This window comes from Micromonas commoda, chromosome 13 (assembly GCF_000090985.2).
Source record: "Micromonas commoda chromosome 13, complete sequence".
NCBI classification, from domain to species: domain Eukaryota; kingdom Viridiplantae; phylum Chlorophyta; class Mamiellophyceae; order Mamiellales; family Mamiellaceae; genus Micromonas; species Micromonas commoda.
In genome coordinates this window covers 198,431-216,187 of record NC_013050.1, presented here as the reverse complement: position 1 = coordinate 216,187, position 17,757 = coordinate 198,431, and the positions used below count along the sequence as shown (strand labels likewise).

Below are 17,757 nucleotides of genomic sequence, written 5' to 3'. Positions count from 1 at the left end.
TCGGTGCGAGGAGTTGGGAATCGCTGTGCACGAGGGTTGCGTCCTGGTCGAGCTGCCCGCGGGGAGGCTCTGAACGACGTGTTTGGGTTGATATTAATACGACACGAGCGCTCACTTTTTGGCCATGTACCTGGCCATACGGATTGAGGCGCGGATCGCGTTGCCCGCGTAAGCCACGCGTCCCTCCGCCTGCTCTGCGGTGGCTCCCGGTCCGATGATGCCCATGCCCACGGGCTTGCCGTACTCGAGCTCGAGCTGCTTGAAAATGAGCGAGCAGGTGGCGCCCATCTCCTGGCCGTGCAGCGTAGATCCCTTCTCGATGTACCCCACCACGCACACCGCGTCCAGGGCGTCGTCTTCGAGCATGCGCTCCACCACCAGAGGCGCCTCATACGTGCCCGGGACCCACACCACCTGGTCGATGGTCCCGCCCATGGCCGCCGCGCTCACCCTCGCGTCCTCCAGCATCCTGTCCATGAGCCTGTTGTGGAACTCGCCGATGACCACGCCCAAACGGACGGGATCAGAGGACCCGTCGCCCACGTGGAACACGGACGAGTCCTTCCACTTCCCCGCCTCCTCCGGGGTCTGATGCGCGAACACCACCGCGTCGTCGGTCTCCTGGACGCTGCCGGGGGAGTGGAAGGTGTACTCCTTTGGGAGCTTGGCGCGCTCATCCGCGGCTCTGGCGACGATGCGGCTGTGCTTGGCCCGGCGTCTGGTCTGCTGCGATCGAGGACGGGGCGCAAAGTATGGGTCAGTCGACGATGGGACGAAGCGAATCGACAATGACAATCGATCGGAAGATGGTTGGTTCGAGCAGGGGAGACGGGCTCGGGGAGGAGCTCACCGCGACGCGGGCGGGCGCTCCGAGGGTGATGCGACCGGTGTGAATCGCGGCGGTGGCTGACATGTCTCTCTTTGAGGTTCGTGAGCGCGAGTTGTGTCGATGCGCACAGGGATTACCCTAGCCTTCCGGGTTTTCCTGAGAGGGAGATCCGTCATCCGGTGCCGATCTTCCGCTGCTTTCGAATGCAACGCGACCCATAAGCCGCGACAGTACGACTCGTTTTGGGGTACATAAATCAATGTGACCCATATCCTGTATCGACTGTACTTGAACAGGATTCATTTCTACAGTAGATACACCCTAATCAGTATTCTCCAAATACTGACAAGCTTCTCATGTCGGAAGAAGAGTAATGACTCCCTAGTCTGAGCCGGAAGTCTGCATCGCTCCCAAGGTTGAAAGACCAGGGACTGTGCTTGATGATGGCCCCCTAACATCATTCCAGTTGGGGCGGACGGCTAGGGAGCGTTCGGACGGCTGAAGTTTTTGCTCCAATTCGCATTTGCTATTTTTTTCTCGTGTGCGTCGAGGTTGGGAAAAGCGAGAATTCCGAGGATTTTCTTTTTGAGCAGGATTCGCTGACATGTCACCCCGAGGCCAAAAAGCGAACCAGGGTTTCAGAAATTGTTATTTTATGCCGCGTTTGTGGGGTTCCCGACGAGGGTTCGTAAACCTCCAATAGAAAAAATTGCCGGTCCGGCTCACAAAAAGCCCTCCTTCCCTTATCCGTCGAAAGCGTGCAATTTTACCTTTAACTCCGCGGCTTCACTGCGCGCGCACGCAAGTGCGGGTGTAAAGTTTGCTCGTGTACCGCGGCAGGTTGTGCGGCACTCGAATACGGTCGATCCCCGCGCGTAGCAACTCGCGTAACCTCAAGGGAACGCCAAACGTAATCCCCCCTGCGAAAAAAACCGGGGAGATCACACCATGTTGGCGCAATGTCAAACCGTTCGCCTAGTCGCCCCCGCGGCGCTCGCGCGGCCGCGCGCGATCATGGGAGGTCGGAAGGTCGCCCTCGGTCAACCCCGCGTCCAGGTGAGCCTCAACCCGTCCGCTTCGCGAACCCCGCTCGATCGAAACCTGGCGCCGATTACCCCGCGCCCGCGAAAATCCGCCTGTTCGAGGCCCAATTCAATTCTCAAGAACGTGCCCCTCCCCCTTCCCCAACCCCCGCGTTCGCAGGCTAAGAGCGTCAAGAGCAGGGTCGCGATATCCTCGCGTCGCTCGATTATTTCGCGCGCCGTGCAGCCGCCCAACCAGGACATGTCCGAGGCCGAGGCGCTCGCGCAGCAGCAGCCCCCACAGCCCATGCCCCAGGCTGCCGCGCCACCGCCCCAGGAAGCCGCGCCACCGCCCGCCGAGCCCGCCCCCGCCGCGCCCGCCGAGCCCGTCGCCGCCGCGGTTCCCGCCGAGCCCGCGATACCCACCCCGCCGCCTCTCACGCAGAAGCCCTACCCCGGCCTCTTCGACATGCCCACCGCGGGCACGGCGCAGCCCATGGGCGCGACGCTCTCCGCGGATGGCGTCAACTTTGCCGTGTACGCCGCGCCCGAGTGCCTCGGCGTTCACCTCTGCATCTGGAAGCCCGAGGACCTCAAGGCTGGCAAGGAGCCCACCGTGGAGATCCCCCTCGATCCCACCACCAACCGCACCGGCAACACCTGGCACATCCACCTGCCCAAGGCGAGCGACCAGATGCTGTACGGCTACCGCATCAACGGGCAGAAGGACCAGCACAAGGGTCACCACTTCGACTGGGAGAACATCCTGCTCGATCCCTACGCCAAGGCCGTGCTCTCCGGTGATCGCAAGAAGTACGGCGAGCAGTCCGCGATGTGCCAGGTCGGAGAGGAGTGCTGGCCTCAGTACGCGGGCGCGGTTCCCTCCAGGCAGGACAACTTTGATTGGGAGGGCGTGACCAGCCCCAAGTACGACCTGTCGGAGCTCTGCGTCTACGAGTGCCACGTCCGCGGTCTCACCGCGCAGGAGGGAGGCGGTACCTACGATGACATCATCCCCAAGCTCCCTTACTTCAAGCGCATGGGTTTCAACGCCCTTGAGCTTCTCCCGATTCACGAGTTCAACGAGCTCGAGTACTACACCCCGAACCCGGTGACGGGCGAGATGCGGTACAACTTCTGGGGGTACTCCACCGTCAACTTCTTCTCCCCGAAGCAGCTGTACGCCAAGTCCGCGGGCGACGACTGCGGCAGGGCGGCGAACAGGGAGTTCAAGACCCTTGTCAAGGAGTGCCACAGGAACGGCATCGAGGTGATCCTCGACGTGGTGTTCAATCACACCGCCGAGGGTAACGAGCGCGGCCTCTCGCTCTCGTTCCGCGGCCTCGATAACCGCACCTACTACATGGTCGCCCCCGAGGGTCAGTTCTACAACTACTCCGGCTGCGGCAACACCTTCAACTGCAACCATCCGTTGGTGAGGGAGTTCATCTGCGACTGCCTCAAGTACTGGGTCACCGAGTACCACATCGACGGTTTCAGGTTCGACCTCGCTTCCATCCTGACCCGCGCGCCGTCCAACTGGCAGACGCCCAACGCCGAGGGTCATCCCGGCACCGGTATGGAAAACAACGAGATCGGCGTCGGCGAGGCCCTCCCTGATCCTCCCCTGATTGCCGCCATCTCCAACGACCCCATACTCGGCAAGGTCAAGCTGATCGCTGAGGCTTGGGATGCCGGCGGCCTTTACCAGGTTGGCAACTTCCCCCACTACGGCAAGTGGGCTGAGTGGAACGGAAGGTTCAGGGACGATACCCGCAACTTCATCCGCGGTTTCGACGGCTACGCGGGCATCTTCGCCGAGTGCCTCTGCGGGTCCCCCACCCTCTACTCGCAGGGTGGCCGAAAGCCGCATCACACCGTCAACTTCATCACCTGCCACGACGGCTTCACCCTCCGAGACCTGGTGTCATACAACGAGAAGCATAACGAGGCGAACGGCGAGAACAACCAGGACGGCGAGGAGTCTAACCTGAGCTGGAACTGCGGCCTCGGCCCCCACGAGGACGGCATCAACGCCACCCCCGTTGCGAAAATGCTCCGCGACCGCCAGATGCGCAACTTTTTCACGGCGCTCTTCGTCGCGCAGGGCGTTCCCATGATTCACATGGGCGACGAGTACGGTCACACTAAGGGTGGTAACAACAACACGTACTGCCACGACAACGAGATGAACTGGATGGACTGGGGCATCGCGAAGGACCCGGTCAAGAATGCCGGCTTGAGCCGCTTCATGCGCCTCATGCGCGCGTTCAAGGCGAGGCAGCCCGCGCTCCGCCTGAGCGAATTCCCCAACGAAAACAACATCAAGTGGCACGGACACGAGCCCGACCAGCCCATGTGGGACGAGACGAGCCGCTTCGTGGCGTTCACCGTCAAGAGCCATGAGGCCGGCGCCGAGAACTCCGAGCAGCTTTACGTCGCCTTCAACGCGCACCACCTCCCGGCCAAGGTTGTGCTCCCCAGTCCCCCCGATGGATGCGCGTGGAGGATGGTGGCCGACTCGGCCCTGCAGCCCCCGTACGATTTCCTCGACGCCGACGACATCCCCGCGCAGTCCAAGGCGGCGGCGGAGGCTATGATCAGGCCCTCGCTCGCCGCGAACGTCTACACCGTGATGGACCGCGCGTCTGTGGTGCTGCGCGCGGAGAGGGTGGCGCCGCTGCCGCCTCCCCCGGTGCCGGAGGTTCCCGCCGCCACCGCGGCGCCCGCGGCCGCGCCCGCGGCGGAGGCGCCTCCCGCCGAGGCTGCTCCTCCCCCGCAGGCGCCACCCGCGCAGTAACAATGTACATAGAGAAGTCGTGATTCTAGAAGGTTCATCTGATGAGTTCGATGTTTAATAATTAAATGCCAGACGCCAGCAAAACCTACGCGCCGAGCATCGCCGCAACCTCGCTCGCCACCGCCCGCCCGATCGCGTCCGCGGGCCCCGCCGCTTTCCCCTGGCAACCCGTCACCGCCAGTACGACGCCGCCGTCCCCGAGAGCCTCGCACTGTAACTCGCCGTCGTCGCTGCAGGTGGTCACGCACGCCTTGCTCTGGACGCTGAGGAAGTTGGTGTCCGGCATGAGCGCAACGAGCACGTCGTGGAGCCTATCCGCCACCGACTCGTCACCGTCCGATCTCATCCACTCGTCGAGGTCGGCGACGGCGTCGTCCGCGCGGTTCTCGTCGAAGAAATCGTTCGCGCCGCCCCCAATCTTCACGTACCACCCGGGGTCCAAACCCAGCACTCCGTCGGGGTACCATATCGGGGGTAGGACGTACACGCTCATCGCCTCGTTCCTGGACTGCGACGATCCCCCGTCGTCACTCGGCGCCGGCGCGAACTGGTACTTGACCGTCGGCATGGCGCCCAGCGGCCCCTTTGCCGTAGCCTCCGTCACCTCCGCGAGAAGGACGGTACGCCTCGAGACGCGCACGCGCGCCAGCCCCGAGCTCGCGTCCGGGCTCGCGCGCGACGTCGTCGTCGTCCGCCCCGGTTTCGCCCCTTCCCGGCTCAGTCCGGACGAGCGGATGAGCCACGCGGTGTACGCCCCGCCGGTTACCACCGCCGCCGAACCGACGAACGCGTCGCCCTCCTCCGTGGTGACGCGCACCCGCCGCGTGAGGTCCCGGGTTCGATTCCCCGTCTCGACGCCGCCCGCCTCGCCACCGCCGCCCGTCTGGACGCCGCCGACCACCTCGACGCGCGTCACCACGCCCGCGCGCACGTCGCCTCGCCCCGATCCCACCGTCAGCGCGTTCTGCGCGCGGATCATGGCGCCCGGATCGACGAACCCGCCGACGTCGTCGACGACGCCCACGTGCGTCGCCGGAACCGAGAGGAAGGGAAACCGCCGGGTGACGTCCGCGCCGGACTCGAGGCGTGCGTGGGGGACGCCGTTCTGCTCCAGCAGGCGCGCGGGTCGCTCGACGAAGGCGCCCGTTCCGCAAGCCAGGGACCCGCAGCGCTGGAAGAAGTCGACGCCCGAACGCGTCTCGATGTCGCCGAAGGCTTCGATGGACTCCACGTTCCACCGCGTCCATCGTTCGCGCCCCTCCGCGTCCAACGGCCTGACGATCCTGCCCATATCGTCCGATGCGGACGTGAGACGATTTCCGCCGTCGACGACGAGGACGCTGTATCCACCCTCGGCGACGTGCCTGGCCACTGCCGAGCCGATCGGCCCGTTCCCTATGACGATGACGTCCTTCTCGGAGGCGTGCGATTGCGACATGGCCGCGACGACCGCGACGGAGGAACGGCCGCTCGGATGGATGCCAAAGCGCGTGGATAGCCTGGCGGTTTGACCGACGCCGATAGAGCGATGGATCAGACCCGCCATGGCGCGTGTCGGAGTGGTCCAAAGTTGGCAGTTGATTTAACTTGATGTGGCTCGCGAGGGTGCAAGACTGGAAGGGGAAATCGCGACGGGAGAGGGTTGACGATCGGCGCTTTCATTCGAGAGTATCGCGACCGTCGTCGTTCATCGGGAAAGGTTGCGAGAACCGGCGGGGCGCGGTGTTGTAAAGTCACATCTCCGATGGATTAATCACGGAAACATCTAAAAGTACCACCACAACTCCACTTCGCCGCGAACAAATTACGCGGTGGCGGCGTCGCCGTGCTTGCCCTTCTTCTTCTGCATCTTCTTGACGTAGAAGTCGAGCTCCTTACCCTCGAGGATGTAGCCGTCGCACCTGCCGCACTGGCCAGGGCGGGAGGTGACGAGCGCGTAGACGCGGCCGGTGGTGAACTGCGCGTCAATGTTCTCGGCGACGACGTGGCCCTTGTTGCGCTTGTTGAGCTTCTGGGTGACGCTCTTGCTGCGCTTCTCGTCGATGTCCTCGCTCTCAACCTTGACGCCGTCCTTCACCTTGATGCCGATCTTCTTGCCGTAGTGCTGCTGGTACCAGGAGCGGAACTCGGAGGCGTCGATCGCAATCACCGCGCCCTTCACCAGAGTCTTGGTGCGCACGAGCTCGTTGTTGGACGCGTTGTAGCACACGTCGAGGATGCGGGCCTTCCTGGTGACGTTCTCGGAACCCCAGGAGAAGTTACCGTGGTCCAGGCGGAGCGCGCGGAACTTCTTGTTGCCGCCGCGGCAGCGCACCACGCGCACATCCACGTGGGAGGAGAGCTTGGTGTTGGCGGGCTGACGGCCGAGCTCGTACCTGATGGGTGACGGGGCGGGGGGGGACGGCGCGGTCAGTTCCGATGCGATTGATGGGGTGCATACGTATCGAGTGGTCATGTGGGGACCGGGAACCGGAGTCCCGCGGGTCGGCGCGCGAGATCCCGCGTCTCGCCGGGTCCGCCATCGGCTTTTTTTCCCCAGAACCCTAAAAACCAAAATAAAGCTCCGCGGACGGGTGGAAGGTCCGGAAACCGGTCCCGAACGCTCCGCGCCGACGCGATTTCGTGCGGGGCATGTACTCACTTGCGCTTCTTGCGCCAGGGCTTCTGCTTGCCACCGGTGAGCCGGCGCTTGTGGAGAGAGTCGCGAGAGATACCTGAGGGAGGAGAGGGAGATGGGAACGGAATTTAGCGTCTCGCAGGGAAGGGTTTGCGGCAGCCGTGATCCCGTCGGGTGGTCCGGGCAAAGACCGCGGCGCAACGCGCGCGTTCGACGGGCGGTACGACGGATGATACGAAGAGGTCGTGCATGGTCGTGAACTCACCCATGGTGTCTCCCTTGTCCCCTTTGCGTACGTGACGCTCGTTGAAAAGGGCTCGTCCGCGGTGAAGTCGGGGTAAAAGACGTGGGGAACATCAAAGCCCTACAAAATTCGACACCTCGGTCACCATGAATACACGTGCGAGATCTACATTTCCCATCAAATGTGAAACCTTGTGTGTGTGTCAACTTATTATATGGTAAGAGTAGTTGACTTAATACTGTTTACACGAATACGTTAATCTGCATTACTTCTCTGCGTACGATGAGTGAGACTGAATAGAACAACCAGACTCGTGTGGAATCGCCCCGCCGTTCTCTGTTCACTCTCGGGCGCATCGGACAAAGGTTCCCGCACCTGGGCGGATCGGGCGCGAAAAATGAAGGCGGAGAAGATCTTCAAGCTCGCGAAGGGTTTCAGGGGTCGGGCCAAAAACACCATCAGGATCGCGAGGAACCGGGTGGAGAAGGCGCTGCAGTACGCGTACAGGGATCGAAAGGCGAAGAAGAGGGACTTTCGCGGGCTGTGGATCCAGCAGATCAACGCGGGTACCAGGGAGCACGGCATCGGATACGGCGAGTTCATCAGCGGGCTGAAGGATGAGAACATCCAGCTCAACCGGAAGATGCTCGCCGACCTGGCGCAGAACGAGCCTTACTCATTCAAGGCTCTGGTGGATACGGTGAAACGGATGCGGGGATACCCGGTGGACCCGCCGAAGACATGAGGCGGCATCGGGTCGTGCGAACCCTCGGGGTCACGTGCCCTATTCTTAGACGCGAGCGAGGAACGGCAGCGTGCCTTCGCCCGCGCGATGTTAACGTAGTAGACTCGCGAAACTTAGCTTGACCTAGAATCTTAACGCAACTGAAGGGGTTGTAGTATGGAGTCCGCGCCTTCGGCCCTTTCCTCTTGTCGTGTTCTTTTTCGTAATATTCACACGCTATGCATGCACCGAGAGCTAATAAACAACCCGCCTCCTCCTCGCCGCTTCGACTCTCCCGTACCCTCTCTCTTCTTCTCCCGAATGACCCGCTGAGTCGATTAGGTGTCGTCCTCCGAGAAGCACGAGCCGAAGGCGTAGTACTTGTTGATGGCGAGGGTCATGTCCTTGATCATCTGCTTGAGCGCCGGGTTGGCGGACTCGTCGATGGGCACCGGCCTGCGAATCACGAAGAACCTGCCCTTGACGAACTCATCCTTGCCGCTGCGGTTGGACTTGATGATCTCGCCATCCTGCGACGGCATGAGGGTGTCGTACGACGGGACCATCTCGGTGTCCATCTCGCAGTACAGCTCGCAGATCAAAACCTCGGCGCCGTCTGTGTGTGTGTGTGTGTGAGGGATGAACGTGCGTTCGGTCAGCGATCTGAATCGGGGTTAAAGAAAGGGTGAACCCCCGCCGCGACAAAGAAAAGGAACAAAAATTTACATCCGGGGCTGGCGCCGCGCGCGGCTCAGGTGTGTAATAAGCGAACAAATATTCCCCAAGTGGCCCGAAAGTTCATTCGGGAGGGAGTCGGTAAGAGAGTTAATAGCATTCATCGCCGATGTCGTCAGCCTCGGATGTCGTGTCGGGCGGTGCGCGAGGAGGGCGGCGGCGCGGGACCGCGGCAGAGTCAACTCACCCTTGAGGCCGTACATGTTCACGCACATCCCGTTGGTCAGGCCATCCTCGCCGTCCACGAGGTCGATTTCCATGCGCTTGCCGTAGGACGCGAGGCCATTGTCGCCGAAGCTGATGACCATGTAGCGGTACATCTGCTTGAGGAAGTCGTGCCTGAGCGGAGGGGTAAGGTGAGGGGAAATCGGCGAGAGGTTAATAATGATGAGACGAAGGCTCTCGAATCGTCGGTGCGTGCGACCGGAGACACGCGCGCGGGCGGCCGCGATCGCGGCAGGCGGGACGCGTCGACGTTCCCGCCGTTCGATTAGGTTATCGATACGTCGAATGGACGCTCACCTGGGAATCTTGGTCGGGATTTCAGCCTTGCACAGCTCCTGGTACTTCCCGCACGGCGTCAGGCCCGCAATCTGCTTCTCGCCAGTCTCGGCGCGGACCGCCACGACGCCGCGGACGGGCCTGGCGGCGCGGCGCGCGCCGACCCTGCCCACGGGCGCCGCGCGGACGAAGTTAGGGGCGGAAAGAGCGGCCGAGGCCATCTCAATAGTTGCGCTTGGTGAAGGCACTGGGTGCGAGCCCGGTGGCAACTGACCCCCCGGGGGTAAAGGCGGCGTCCTTTTCTCGACGTGAGGATAACTTGGAAATGCTTTTCACGGTTTATTTCCGGGATCACGGTTAACTCAAGAAACGATGGTTCAAAATGTATGGACCGTGTCCGTGTACTGTGTATGGAGTCCAGGACAGATTCGAAGTTGACGGCCAACGTTCGTGGTGGAACCGCGTCCACAACACTTGCGAATACGGGGGGCACTCGGTCCGGCGCGCGATCGGGGCTTCGCGGCGACCGTTTGTCATCGCTGATACCGCGGCTGATACCGGCGGACCCCACGCTACCGCGATGGAGAAGTTCAGGTCCACTTCCTCGCGCCTGCCCCCGGCCATGGCGCGCTTCGTCGCCGCGCGCGGCGGCAGGAACCTGACGGAGTCGCAGTACAGGATGACCGTGTTGGTCATCACGTTCCTGTCCTACATGATGTACCACGCCAGCCGCAAGCCCCCGTCCATCGTCAAGTCGGTGCTGAACCCCACGGAGGAGCAGAGGGCGCTGGGTGAGCGGGGTTGGGCGCCCTTCAACGGCCCCGACGGCAACCGCCTGCTGGGCCAGACCGACGTCGCGTTCCTCGCCTCGTACAGCATCGGCATGTTCTTCTCGGGTCACATCGGCGACAGCATGGACCTGAGGGTGTTTTTGACGTACGGCATGATCGGAAGCGGAGTATTCGTGTGTATGTTCGGCATGGCGAGGGCGTGGGAGAGGCACGACATGTTCTACTTCATCTTCGTGCAGGTGTGCGCGGGATTGTTCCAGAGCACGGGGTGGCCGTCGGTGGTGTCCATCATGGGCAACTGGTTCGGCAAGAGCAAGAGGGGGCTCATCATGGGCGTGTGGAACGCGCACACGTCCGTCGGAAACATCCTCGGTTCGCTCATCGCGTCCAGGATGCTCAGGTACGGCGACTGGGGCGCGGCGTTCACCGTCAACGGCCTGCTCACCATCGCCGTCGGGCTCCTGGTGCACGGCTGGCTCGTGGTGTCGCCCGAGGACGCGGGCTACCAGTCCCCGGCGGGCACCGCGGGCGACGCGTCCAAGGGGGAAGGGGGCATCATGGCATCATCCGACGGTGACGCGCTGAAGCCCGCGATCGAGGGTGCGCAGCAGAGGCGCAAGCCCCAGGCGGCGGGGTTCGCGGCGGCGCTCAAGATCCCGGGCGTCGTCACCTTCTCGCTGTGCCTCTTCTTCACCAAACTGGTGGCGTACACGTTCCTGTACTGGCTCCCGTTCTACATCGAGCGCACCGAGATTGGCGGGGAGTATCTCACCGCCGCCAAGGCTGGCGAGCTGTCCACGCTCTTCGACATCGGCGGCGTCGCGGGTGGCATCATCGCCGGGTACGTCTCCGACCGTTTCAACGCCAGGTCGCTCACATCCGCCGGTTTCGTCTACCTGTCCATCCCGGTGCTGTACATGTACCGCGAGTACGGCAGCATGAACATGACCGCGAACGTGTTGCTGATGATGCTGGCGGGTGCGCTGGTGAACGGGCCGTACGCGTTGATCACCACGGCGGTGAGCGCCGACCTCGGGACGCACGAATCGCTCAAGGGTAACGCGAGGGCGCTGGCGACGGTGACGGCCATCATCGACGGCACCGGGAGCATCGGGGCGGCGGTGGGGCCGTTCCTGGTGGGATACATTAGCGCGCACTCCAACGACTGGAATCACGTGTTCTTCATGCTGTACGCCGCGGATCTCATCGCGGGGCTGCTGCTCATGAAGCTCGTGATCAAGGAAATTCGGCAGATGCCGATGAGCTAATATCGATTCTTTATCGCGACGTAATCTCGTTCACTCGCTCGTTCGCGTCGCATCGTCGTGCCGTGCCGTGCGGCATCCTCGTCCTTCATCGCGACGCGGAAACCTCGCGCTCGTGAGCCGCCTCGGATCCCAAGAAATTCTCGAGCGTCGCCACGAGCCCCGCCTGCGTTTCCCGCCATTCCTTTAAGATCGCGCTCGCCGCGTCGACAGTCTCCCTCGCCGCGCGATTACCCTCCATGCTCGCGATCTTGGCGACCGCCCGCGCGATCCCGGTCTCCTCGAGCGTCTCCATGTTGATCCCGCCGTCCACGCGCATCCACACGCACCTCAGCTCCGATACGATCTCAGCCGCGTCCCTGGCAGTGAGCGCGTTCCTTCCCCGAACGATCCCCGCTCCCTCGTCGATTCTGCGAACCATCTCGTGAAGCCGCGCCACCGCGAGCTCCCCGGCGGTGTCGGTGGCCCAACGCCACATGTTTTGGCCCAACGCGTGTTCCAGCGCGCGCCACGTGCCCCCGAGGTCCTCCCGTCGCACGGCGGCGTCGACGGCGACGGCGGCGGCGACGGCGGCGCAAAACGATTGATCCGCCGAGACGCTCTCCCGCACCACGGCGCGGAGCCACGCGCACGCGTCCCTGGCGTTCCTGAGGTGCCCGGGCGTCGGCGGAGACGCGAACGGCCTGCCCATCCGGTCCATGGCCAGAGATACGAGCCCGTTGCACACCTCGTACCGGTATTTGTGATTGCTCGACGCGGACGCGGTTCCGACGACGGCTTCGAGCGCGGTTCCGTCCTCGGCGACGAGCTCGAAGGTTCGCGTCCTTTTCCCGCGCTCGTGGATCGGGGGACGCTCGCGGAAGGCGGCGTACCTGCACCAGCGTCCGGGTCCGAGTTGGCGGAGGATCACGGGCACCGCGGTGGGGTGGAAGGTCTCGGGGAGGTCTTCTCCCTCGAAGGGTTCGCCCGCGGAGGGTCGGCGGTGGCCCGAGGGGAGGCTCCTCCTCGTCGCCCGCCGGGGCGTCTCCGCGTCCGCGCCGTCCACCTCCTTCCCGCCGTCGTCGATCGGTTCGCTCTCGCGCGGGCTAAAACACGGCGGCGCCACGCGCGCGGCGATCGGGACGGGCGCGGCGGCGGCGGGGAGGGAGCTCCTCCTCTTCTTCCTCGGCGGTTCCGAGGGGACTGGGGGCCGAAGCCGACCCGCGCTCCACCGCTGCCCGCACGCGTTGCAGAGCAGCGCCCGCTCGCCGGCCTTGACCGTCCAGCCCCGGCGCCACGGCGTCTTGTCACCGCCGCAGGATGCGCACGCGTGGCTCATGGTCTCGTCTTGTGCGGGGCGTCGTGGCTTTTAGGCACCTTACGTAGAAGTCCTCCTTTCTTTTTTAGTCTGATGGGATCTGAGGGGACTGCTGGCGACGGGGCGCGTTCGACGGGACACGCGCGTCATGAGACTTGAAACAATACGATTACAAATATCCGTCACCACTACGCGCGACTAACTGTTTAGTAGAACTGGCTGTACGTGGACTGGCGGAACCAGTTGTAGTCCGGCAGGAACTGCGTGGGACCGATCGCGGCGACGGCTGGGTCCTCGTCGCGGATGTACCGCCACGCCACATCCTTCACCGTCTCGGGGGTGACCGCGTCGATGCGGGCGAAGAGCTCGGCGCGCGGGATGCGCCTGCCGTAGGTGATGAGCTGCCTGCCGATCTCCTCCGCGGTGGCTGACGTGGACGACTCGCTGTGGAGCAGCAGGGAGGACTTGAGCGCCTGCTTGGCGCGGGTCACGTCCTCGATTTTGGGATCGTAGATGAGGTCGCGGAGTGCCTGCATGACGGCAAAGGCGGCGTCGTCGAGTCGGTCCGTCGCGTCGCTGCTGACGTGGACGCCGAAGAGACCGGTGTCCGCGTAGTTGGTGTTGAAGGCCATGAAGCTGTTGGCGAGCTCGTTGGCGTGCACGGACTGCGCCAGGGGCGAAGCCGCGTGCGCCGCGCCGGGGGCAGATTTATCCCACGACCCGAGCATCGCCTGCATCACCATGAGGGGCACCGCGTCCGGGGACTTCCAGGACGCACCCTTGAACGCGACGCAGAAGCTCGCGGTGGGCATGTCGTCGTCGCGGATCCTCACGTCGGATCCCGTGAAGTGCGCGGGGTCTTGTCCGATGAGGTTGTCCACGGCATCGCCCGACGTGGAGAGACCCGCGAATGCGCCCTGCGCCAGCTTCACCAGCTCGTCGTGGTCCACCGCGCCAGCGCCCACGAGCACCATGCGCGGCGCGGTGTAGTGGGTCTTGATGTACTCGGCGAGGTTCTCCCTGGTGATGGTCCGAACGTTCTCGGCGGAACCCAAGATGGTCCGCCCGAGGCCGGTCTGCTGGAACGCGGTGGCGTGGAGGTGATCAAACAGCACCTCCTCAACCTCCTTCTCAACTTCCTCCATCTCGCGCAGGATGACGCCGCGCTCGCGCTCCACGTGCGCGGGCTCGAGCGAGGAGTTCTGGAGGATGTCGGACAGCACGTCCACAGCCTTGGCCACGTCCTTCTTGAACACCTTGGCGTAGTAGGTGGTCTGCTCCCGCGACGTGTACGCGTTGAGGTGCGCGCCCATGTTCTCAATCTCCTCCTCCAAGCCCGCGGTCGTGCGCGTCTTGGTCCCCTTGAAAGCCATGTGCTCGAGGAAGTGCGCGGTGCCGTTGTTGGCGGCGGTCTCGTACCTGCTGCCGGCGTCGATCCACACGCCGATGGTGGCGGTCTGCGCGTGGGGGCTCGTTTCGGTGGCGACGCGCATGCCGTTCGGCAGGGTGGTGACCTGCGCGGGGCGGGGAAGAAAACGTTGGAGAGGCGGGCGATCAGCACGCGGACGCTCGTTGGATTTTGGGGTGGTTCTAGGGTAACCTTTGATCGCGCGGGTGGGCGGTCGGGGGCGAACGCGCGGGGGCCTTCGAGCCCTGATCGGGGTTCAAACGACGGTTGGGTCATGACCGGAGGTGGCCGAGTTCGCGGTCGGCACCGAACGCACCTTGGTCTCCGGTGCCGCGAGGATCCCCGCGTGCACGAACTGCTGCGGCTCGGGGGTGGTCCACTTCAGGAAAGAGTCATCACCCGCGTGCACCGCGAGGGGGTTAGCCGCGAAGGGCCGCGCGAAGGACTGCACCGCCCCGCGGTTCACGACCGCGCGACGGGCGATCTTCTCGCCGAGCCTCAGGAGCTGGGCCATGGCGACGCCGTGTGTGTCTACGAAGTGGGGCGGCCGGTCGATTGGTCCGCAAGGGTCACAAGATACGAAGGCGAGAGAAAAAAATCTCGCAGACGTTTATTGGACTTTCGCCGCACAGGTTCGCAGTTACATTTCACAATCGTTGGTCGAATTAGATGATCCCATCAACACGTGCTACGCGTTTTCAGTTACGGAGGTGTGAGAATTGGTGCTTGCTCGGCGATTACAAGACTACGCGTCCAGTACGTTACCCGCGCCGCTCCCGGCCCTGTCCCGTCTGCCCCACGGCAGGTTGGACGTGTCGATGCCCGCCTCCTGCACGCCCGGGATCTTCTGCAGCGCGTCCCTCGCCTCGACCCTGTCGTCGAACCAGTGTTTCTTCGTGCCCACCACGATGTAATCCTCGTGGCCCTTGCCGCAGATGAGCACCGCGTCGTCCTCGCCCGCCATCGCGATGGCCGCGCGTATGGCGTAGAACCTGTCCACGATGACGTACCGCCGGCACATGTTCTGCAGCTTCATGGTCTCGTGCCGCGCGTTGGGGTGGATCAGGTACATGTCCTTCAGGAACGGGAAGAGCGCCTCCTCCTTGATCGCTTCCAGCTCGTAGATGCGATCGCGGAAACCCGCGACGATGTCGTCGAGGATCTTGTACGGATCCTCCGTCCGGGGGTTGTCGTTGGTGACGAAGACGATGTCGGAGTACTCGTCCGCCACCCGGCCCATCTCGGCGCGCTTCGACGCGTCCCGGTCGCCGCCGCAGCCGAAGACGGTGATGACGTTGTTCGCGCCGGTTTTGCGAACAGATTCGATGGCCCGCTTCAGAGCCTCGGGCGTTTGCGCGTAGTCGACGACGACCGAGAAGGGCTGGCCCTCGTCCACGAGCTCCATGCGCCCGGGCGCGGGCTCCATCGCCTCGACGCCCTCGGCGATGACGTCCAGGGGAATCTCCAGCGCGATCCCGGCGGCGACGGCGGCGGCTACGTTGGAAACGTTCACCTCGCCCACCAGGCCCGTGATGGCGTCGAAGGTTCCCACCGGGGTTCGAATCGTCACCGCGGTCTCGAACAAGGAGAGGTCGGCGCGTTCGACGAAGACGTCCGCCTCGTCGGCTTTATCCTCCTGCGTGGCGTAGGTCACTATGGGCACGGCGGACGCCGCCTCGGAGAAATACGCCGCGTCGTCAAACGGTTTCTCGCCATCCTCGGCAGTGGAGACGTCGAGGTTGATGACCGCGCGCTGCCTCTCCGGGTCGGTCAGCCGCCGGAACAGCTCCGCCGTGGCGTTCCTGCACGACGCCGCGTCCCCTTCATGGTGGTCCCCGCGCAGGTTGGTAAACACGGCGACGTCAAAGTCGCAGCAGTCCACCCGCCCCTGCGCCAGGTCCCGGGAGCTAACCTCCATCGCGGTGGCCCTCGCGCCGTTGTCCAGCATGCCCGCCATGAGCTGCTGGCACTGGAGAGCGTCCGGGGATGAAGTGGGCACGTCGTACTTGCCGCGGTAGGGCGCGAGCCATCCGGGAGCCGTCGCCGCTCGATCCTTCGTGGGATCCTTCTCCTCGGGCTCCCACACTCCGCCGTGCGGCGTGAGCCTGACGTCGTCGAGCGAGTACCCCGTGGTCCCGATGACGCCGCATCTCACGTCGTTCGCGTCCAAGATGGCACGCACCATGTGCGTCACCGTCGTCTTGCCGCTCGCGCCGGTAACGCCGACGGTGGTCAGCGACGCGGACGGGTTACCGTAGAAAGCCGCCGCCAGACGGGGCAGCGCCGCCCTCGCGCTGGGCACCACCACCTGCGGGACGTCGACGCCGAGGCCGTCGATGGGCCGCTCGCAAACGATCGCCACCGCGCCCGCCGCGACGGCGTCGAGCGCGAAATCGTGGCCGTCCATCTTCTCGCCGACGATGCAGACGAATACGTCGCCGCCGAGTACCACCCGCGAATCGTTGGCGATGCCGCTCACCTCCACGTCCTCGTCCTCGCCGAGCTCGATCCACTCCGTGACGTCCACGGCGCCGTACTCGAACAGCTCGCGGAGCAGCGCCACGCCCTCCTCCATCTCGTCCTCCTCCGTCTCGTCCTCCTCCATCGCCCCCTCCTCCTCCTCCTCACCCGCGCCCGCGTCGCCGTCGTCGTCGTCGTCGAATTCGTAAGCGTCGCCGAGCCCCGCGACGGACACGTCGTCGTCGTCGTCGACGACGTCGTCGAGGTCGATCGCGCCGTCCGTCTCGTCGAGCATATCCAGCGCGCGCAGCTCGTTCTCGTCCGCGACGTCGTCGAAGTCGTCATCCGCCATGTCCATCGCCCTGCGCAGGAGGTCGTCGTCGATGAGGTCGTCCTTGGCGCGACGGTCGGCCTTGGCCCTCACCGCGGGAACGGGACGCGCGGCACCGCCGCCGATCCGGAACCCGAGGCGCTCGCCGAGCGGGCTACCGCCCCGAACCGAGCGAGCGGACCACGTCGCCGCCCGCGTCGAGGATGATGGGGCGGCGGCGGCGGGTCCCGACCACTGGGGAGGCCCGGGAACCCGCGCCCGTGTCCCGACGCGCACGGGGGTTGTGGTTCGGATCCTGGGCGTCGCGCGTCCGCGCGTATCGCACCGCGCGCGGGTCGTCGCCGCTCCCGCGAGCGAGCGAGCGCCCGCCACGGAGAGGGAAACCATTTTTCCACTAACCCTCGTCCGAAAAGCAGCGTATTACCCAAAAAGCAGCGTCGACTGCAGCTCCTCGACCTGCACTCGGGACGACGTCTAAAGTCGAGCCCGGCGATGTGAAGCGCGGCCTAACGCCCTCGAACCTCTCGAGACCGCCGCGAACCGCTCGTGCGTTGCGTGACCCCCCGTATCGGGTGGTTCACACAGTGCATCCAGGGGGCGCAATGCCCGCCGCTTTTTACCCAACCGCCAGCCGCTTTATTGATGACTGATCGCAGTCTTTTGGCAATTCGTCCGTCTTCGTCAGGGGAGAAAACACTTTGACATCATTTTTGACTCCCTGTATGGAGTTGCA

General features: G+C 64.2%; 10 protein-coding genes across 10 annotated transcripts; 3 read left to right on the top strand and 7 right to left on the bottom strand.

Annotated features, from left to right (window-relative positions):
* Positions 1-111: 111 nt before the first annotated feature.
* On the bottom strand, positions 112-913 carry MICPUN_103704 (6,7-dimethyl-8-ribityllumazine synthase; the record flags this gene model as incomplete). The annotated part of the gene is made up of 2 exons (XM_002505381.1): positions 112-726; positions 851-913. The coding sequence occupies 2 exons, from the start codon at positions 911-913 to the stop codon at positions 112-114; spliced, it is 678 nt and encodes a 225-aa protein (XP_002505427.1).
* Positions 914-1,843: 930 nt separating this feature from the next.
* On the top strand, positions 1,844-4,651 carry ISA1 (glycoside hydrolase family 13 protein; the record flags this gene model as incomplete). Its single annotated transcript, XM_002505629.1, has 2 exons — positions 1,844-1,885; positions 2,033-4,651. 2 exons carry the CDS (start codon positions 1,844-1,846, stop codon positions 4,649-4,651), a joined length of 2,661 nt encoding a protein of 886 aa, XP_002505675.1.
* A 40-nt stretch (positions 4,652-4,691) lies between these two features.
* On the bottom strand, positions 4,692-5,405 carry MICPUN_109340 (predicted protein). The gene has a single exon (XM_002505380.1). The coding sequence runs from the start codon at positions 5,217-5,219 to the stop codon at positions 4,737-4,739; it is 483 nt and encodes a 160-aa protein (XP_002505426.1). The 5' UTR covers positions 5,220-5,405; the 3' UTR covers positions 4,692-4,736.
* Positions 5,406-6,380: 975 nt separating this feature from the next.
* MICPUN_95694 (predicted protein) lies at positions 6,381-7,561 on the bottom strand. The gene is made up of 3 exons (XM_002505379.1): positions 7,534-7,561; positions 7,293-7,365; positions 6,381-7,026 (listed from the first exon to the last, which is right to left on the bottom strand). Exons 1-3 carry the CDS (start codon positions 7,535-7,537, stop codon positions 6,456-6,458), a joined length of 648 nt encoding a protein of 215 aa, XP_002505425.1. The 5' UTR covers positions 7,538-7,561; the 3' UTR covers positions 6,381-6,455.
* Positions 7,562-7,909: 348 nt separating this feature from the next.
* MICPUN_87780 (predicted protein) lies at positions 7,910-8,257 on the top strand (the record flags this gene model as incomplete). The annotated part of the gene is made up of 1 exon (XM_002505628.1): positions 7,910-8,257. The coding sequence occupies one exon, from the start codon at positions 7,910-7,912 to the stop codon at positions 8,255-8,257; it is 348 nt and encodes a 115-aa protein (XP_002505674.1).
* Positions 8,258-8,574: 317 nt separating this feature from the next.
* On the bottom strand, positions 8,575-9,728 carry MICPUN_106400 (predicted protein; the record flags this gene model as incomplete). Its single annotated transcript, XM_002505378.1, has 3 exons — positions 9,494-9,728; positions 9,159-9,310; positions 8,575-8,852 (listed from the first exon to the last, which is right to left on the bottom strand). Exons 1-3 carry the CDS (start codon positions 9,691-9,693, stop codon positions 8,575-8,577), a joined length of 630 nt encoding a protein of 209 aa, XP_002505424.1. The 5' UTR covers positions 9,694-9,728.
* Positions 9,729-10,052: 324 nt separating this feature from the next.
* Positions 10,053-11,531, top strand: MICPUN_103699 (major facilitator superfamily; the record flags this gene model as incomplete). The annotated part of the gene is made up of 1 exon (XM_002505627.1): positions 10,053-11,531. One exon carries the CDS (start codon positions 10,053-10,055, stop codon positions 11,529-11,531), a length of 1,479 nt encoding a protein of 492 aa, XP_002505673.1.
* Positions 11,532-11,616: 85 nt separating this feature from the next.
* Positions 11,617-12,846, bottom strand: MICPUN_63448 (predicted protein; the record flags this gene model as incomplete). The annotated part of the gene is made up of 1 exon (XM_002505377.1): positions 11,617-12,846. The coding sequence occupies one exon, from the start codon at positions 12,844-12,846 to the stop codon at positions 11,617-11,619; it is 1,230 nt and encodes a 409-aa protein (XP_002505423.1).
* A 124-nt stretch (positions 12,847-12,970) lies between these two features.
* MICPUN_92232 (predicted protein) lies at positions 12,971-14,649 on the bottom strand. Its single transcript, XM_002505376.1, has 2 exons — positions 14,550-14,649; positions 12,971-14,339 (listed from the first exon to the last, which is right to left on the bottom strand). The coding sequence occupies exon 2, from the start codon at positions 14,316-14,318 to the stop codon at positions 13,032-13,034; it is 1,287 nt and encodes a 428-aa protein (XP_002505422.1). The 5' UTR covers positions 14,319-14,339; positions 14,550-14,649; the 3' UTR covers positions 12,971-13,031.
* Positions 14,650-15,077: 428 nt separating this feature from the next.
* Positions 15,078-16,721, bottom strand: MICPUN_67737 (predicted protein; the record flags this gene model as incomplete). Its single annotated transcript, XM_002505375.1, has 4 exons — positions 15,078-15,272; positions 15,381-15,851; positions 15,897-16,238; positions 16,344-16,721. Coding segments are annotated over 4 exons (1,386 nt in total), but the record flags the coding sequence as incomplete, so codon positions are not given.
* Between the last annotated feature and the right edge of the window lie 1,036 nt (positions 16,722-17,757).